Source organism: Panthera pardus, unplaced genomic scaffold (assembly GCF_024362965.1).
Source record: "Panthera pardus isolate Hobbes unplaced genomic scaffold, ASM2436296v1 HiC_scaffold_24, whole genome shotgun sequence".
NCBI lineage: Eukaryota > Metazoa > Chordata > Mammalia > Carnivora > Felidae > Panthera > Panthera pardus.
The window spans coordinates 65,155,508-65,160,718 of NW_026526810.1; the positions used below are offsets into that span (position 1 = coordinate 65,155,508).

Sequence of the window (5,211 nt, forward strand, 5' to 3'; positions counted from 1 at the left end):
CAAACCCTTTAGGAGTTACAGAAAATATTTCTGTGTAAGTTCTCTATATCACCATAGGGGGGCGTTCTTTCTCTGGACATTGACATTGAGTTTACCTCTTAGATATAATATCATCAGTTGTCAGTTAGCTATAGATTAACCTCAAAAATTTGTCCAAGGAAATTCCCATTACCTACTCTAATTAGTTTTAAAGATGTAAGTGTATTTATTCTGTCTAGTAGTACCTGGAAAAAATACTTTTGAAATAAAGATTATGTAACAGAGCATAAAAAAACATTTTTTTCTTGGTCTACATCCACTCTCCAGTGGTTAGGTTTCACCTCTTCTCTGCTGCCCCATCCCATCCACATGTGTTCATCACCATGTACCTAAGCACGGCTCTTTAAAAGTAACTATATCATTTCATGACTTGTGATTGCTGACCCTACTACATAACGCCTTTCCTCTCATGCACTTCACGGACTCCTACTATCTCAACCAGGGTCTAATCAGAAGGAAAAACACCCACGGTAATCTGAACAAGGAAATTTAATACAAATATTTATCAATTGATAATAGAGAATGAACTACCAATGAATAAAAAGAACTCTAAAGAACATAGAAATAAGATATGTAGAGGGAAGTTCTTATCTTAGGACTAAGCCAGAGTTCCCAAGTAAGTGACATATTGTAATACATACTCCCCAGGAATTCATGTCTCATTGGGGAATGCATGGCTGTAGCCTGCTGGATGGTGGAGAATTTTGCTAAGGTGCCAGAGAAAAAGGCTGGCAAGCAGGAAAACACCGACCAGGGTCCCAACAAAATTTACAGGAAGCTGGCGGCTGAATTTGCTTGGGACACTCGTGAAACTTGCCAGAAAGCACAATGGGGGCTGTGGCTGAACCTTGCTGCAGGTGAATGTTGCTGGGTGTCCCACAGGCTGGCCAAGAACTGCAGGAACAAGAAATGAGAAGACATACCAGCACCAAGAAGAGAAGCTTCTTCCTCCTGCAGGGCCCTTCCAGGGGGCTTGACGTAGCTTGATATCATGCCAGCAGGTGAAGGAGAGAAGGTCACAGGATCCGGGGCCAGTATTACAATTGGGGCACTGAAGGGGGATTTGGCAATAAGAGAGAAAGGCAATAAGTTGATAATTGACACACTTTATCCCTCTGGTTACTGATCTTTCATACGTACCTCTGCACACACATTTGAACTTCCAACAACGAAATGACTATATTTCCATCTAACAAGCTAAAGCTGTCCTTGAACAAGAGAAGTTCTTACCCTTTCCCCAAAATGAGGAGACCTATACTTACTATATATCTCTTGCTACATTAATCATTTCTAAAATTCAGAGGAAATGCCACTGAATATGCTGTTATATACAGACTAAATCATAAAGTTAACCTTTGACAATTTATATATATGAAATAATGATGAGAAGAGAGAAAAAGAAATGGCAGCATATACAAAAGGACACACATGTATAAAGAACAAAGAGAACATATAGAAAGCTACTACATTGTTTGATTCCAGATTTGTTCATGAGGCCACAGCTGACACAGACAACTCTTTTTTGTTACTACCCATTTTTTAAATGTTTATTTATTTAGTTTGAGAGAGAGAGAGAGAGAGAGAGAGAGAAAGCGAGCAGGGGAGGGGCAAAGAGAGATGGTGAGAGAATCCCAAGCAGGCTCTGCACTGTTAGCACAGAGCTCAATGCCAGGCTCAAACTCACGAATCATGAGATCATGACCCAAACTGAAATCAAGAGTCAGACACTTAACACACTGAACTACCCAGATGCCCCATGTTACTACCCATTTTATATTTCTCCTGGCCTCAGACATAATGTCGCTGGTTTGTGGTTATTTTCCTTGTGGAGTGACCCAAACCTTCATTCTCAAAGGGTCTGAGTCCTCAACAATCCTTCCTTTTTATTTGTTGCTGTAGTTTTCCATTAACACTTACAATGAAATGTTTCCCTATCACTAACTAACCTCACAGTTCTCCCCAGAGGACAGCAATGTCTCTGTTCCCTTTTTCTGCTTCTCCATAGACTTTTTATGTATACAGCCAAATAGATACAAATAATAAGAGAACTAGACTCTTGTGAGGCAGTGGATAAGTCCCTTAATTTCTTAGATCCAGGGGTCATCTTTTTAACCACTAGTCAAAAATTTCCTCACAAATTCTTTTTTTTTTTTTAATATATGAAATTTATTGTCAAATTGGTTTCCATACAACACCCAGTGCTCATCCCAAAAGGTGCCCTCCTCAATACCTATCACCCACCCTGCCCTCCCTCCCACCCCCCATCAACCCTCAGTTTGTTCTCATTTTTTAACAGTCTCTTATGCTTTGGCTCTCTCCCACTCTAACCTCTTTTTTTTTTTTTCCTTCCCCTCCCCCATGGGTTTCTGTTAAGTTTCTCAGGATCTACATAAGAGTGAAACCATATGGTATCTGTCTTTCTCTGTATGGCTTATTTCACTTAGCATCACACTCTCCAGTTCCATCCACGTTGCTACAAAAGGCCATATTTCATTCTTTCTCATTGCCACGTAGTATTCCATTGCCTCACAAATTCTTTCAAAACTATGTAGCAGAGAGAAGACAGACTAATATGTAAACTTCTTAAATAACATCAGTTCCTTGCTCAAAAGCTTTAATATTTCTTTATCTCATAGTGACAAAGAGGGTAGTCACCCAACACAAACCTTCTAGAAGTACCTCCTAGCACTCCCCATTTTCCAGCCCACAACCTCTTCCTTTCTTCCTTTCTTCCCTTCCTTCTTTATATTTTTTCTTTCCCCTCTTCCCCCTGTCTCTATCTCACACACAAAAGATCTTAAAGTCCATCCTTGAAAACATTTATCTAACACTCTCCCATTCCTTTTGACTGCTCAGCATGAGGACCCATTTTCTTGTAACAACAATAATTTTTTAGTCCTCAGTAAGCATCAGGCTGTGCTCTAAAGAGCATTTTATTATCTCGTCAAGAATTTTCAAAACTCTAAAAAGGTAGTATTATTACTCACCATCCATAGTTATATTTTATAGTCAGGAGAATATAGACACACATGATATAAACAGCTACTGAATGGGCAGATCTAAATTTGACCTCAATGGCCTGACTGCCAAGTTTGTTCTCTTCTTGTACACTACCGCCTCTTGCCATAGAAACAGAAATATCAGATATTCATTGTTATGAGATGAATGGTCTCCCCACCCCAATTTGCATGTTGAAGCTCTAATCCCCAGTACCTCAAAATGTGACTGTATTTGAATCAAAACCACACTCAGATATCACCTCACGCCCGTCAGAGTGGCCAAAATGAACAAATCAGGAGACTATAGATGCTGGAGAGGAGTAGAGAAACGGGAACCCTCTTGCACTGTTGGTGGGAATGCAAACTGGTTCAGCCACTCTGGAAAACAGTGTGGAGGTTCCTCAAAAAATTAAAAATAGACCTACCCTATGACCCATCAATAGCACTGCTAGGAATTTACCCAAGGGATACAGGAGTACTGATGCATAGGGGCACTTGTACCCCAATGTTTATAGCAGCACTGTCAACAATAGCCAAATTATGGAAAGAGCCTAAATGTCCATCAACTGATGAATGGATAAAGAAATTGTGGTTTATATACACAATGGAGTACTACATGGCAATGAGAAAGAATGAAATATGGCCCTTTGTAGCAATGTGGATGGAACTGGAGAGTGTGATGCTAAGTGAAATAAGCCATACAGAGAAAGACAGATACCATATGTTTTCACTCTTATGTGGATCCTGAGAAACTTAACAGAAACCCATGGGGGAGGGGAAGGGAAAAAAAAAAAAAGAGGTTAGAGTGGGAGAGAGCCAAAGCATAAGAGACTCTTAAAAATTGAGAACAAACTGAGGGTTGATGGGGGGTGGGAGGGAGGGGAGGGTGGGTGATGGGTATTGAGGAGGGCACCTTTTGGGATGAGCACTGGGTGTTGTATGGAAACCAATTTGACAATAAACTTCATATATTGAAAAAAAACTGTGACTGTATTTGGAGATAGCCTTGTTAAATAGGCAATTAAGTTAAAGTGGGATCGTTACAGCAGGTCCTAATCCAATATGACTGGTGTCCTTACGAGGAGAGGTTAGGTTCGGACAACACACACACACACACAGAGGGAGGAAGATATGAGGACATGCTGGCAAGGTGGGCATCATTGCTTTGTAATTTTTTCTGAATGGCATTCTTTATGTTTTCAGAGCACATTCTATTGCAAGATGATGTTGCTACCACAAGATGGCAGTACTCTTCCTCAGACTCTGTTCCTTTGAGATCAGTCGGTAGGTACTGAAAGCAAAGGACTGGGCTTGCCTCTGATTGGCTCGGTGAGACTCTGGGTTCCTGAGGGAATAGATAAATATACCCCATAAAAAAGCTAACTCTTTTGCTTGAGGATCCTGGCTGCACTTCAGGCCCCAGAGCCGAGTCTTCTGTGATCCCAGTAAGGAAGAAGAATGGAGAAACTCCTGGAAGCGTCTTTGATGATTCTATGGCTTCAACTGGCCAGTGAGTTGGGGCTCTTGGTAATAGAAACAGGGGTGACCACAGTGGTGGAAACAGAGTGAGCAAAGTTCAGAGCCCTCAAGACTGAGGGACAAAGTCTTCTTGTTAAGTTGAAAATGTACCAGAAAGTCAGGGAAGGAAATGTAAACAGCAGAGAGTGAACATACAGTGACTAATGTCTGGCGTTTGGCTTTCTGTTTCTGCCTAGGGGTGAACAGCCAACAAGAACAGGATCATCAGACCCTAAGTATCCAGGAGGGTGAAAACGCCACCATGAACTGCAGTTATAAAACTACTATAAACTATTTACAGTGGTATAAACAAGACTCGGGTAGAGGCCTTGTCCTACTGATTTTAATACGTTTAAATGAAAGAGAGAAAACCAGTGGAAGACTACGAGTCACGCTGAACACCTCCCTCAAAAGCAGTTCATTGTCCATCACGGCTTCCCAGACGGCAGACACTGCCACATACTTCTGTGCAACGGACGCACAGTGTTCACCAAGCACCTGCAGCCTCTCCACAAACGCCCCCAGAGCTGCCTCTTAGCAGCCCTATAGTGGGTAGCATTAGTGGTTATGTCTTCCCAAGAAGGAGAGTCTACAAAGAGCAGGCAAGATGCAAGGTGAACCCTCTCACATTCATGATTTTCTGGGGGGAAACATT

The 5,211-nt window shown here is 41.5% G+C and overlaps 1 gene segment (V, D, J or C); it reads left to right on the forward strand.

Annotated features, from left to right (window-relative positions):
- Window positions 1-4,440: 4,440 nt before the first annotated feature.
- On the forward strand, window positions 4,441-5,211 carry LOC109255695 (T cell receptor alpha variable 17-like). The segment is given in 2 exon segments: window positions 4,441-4,548; window positions 4,754-5,211. Coding segments are annotated over 2 exon segments (393 nt in total).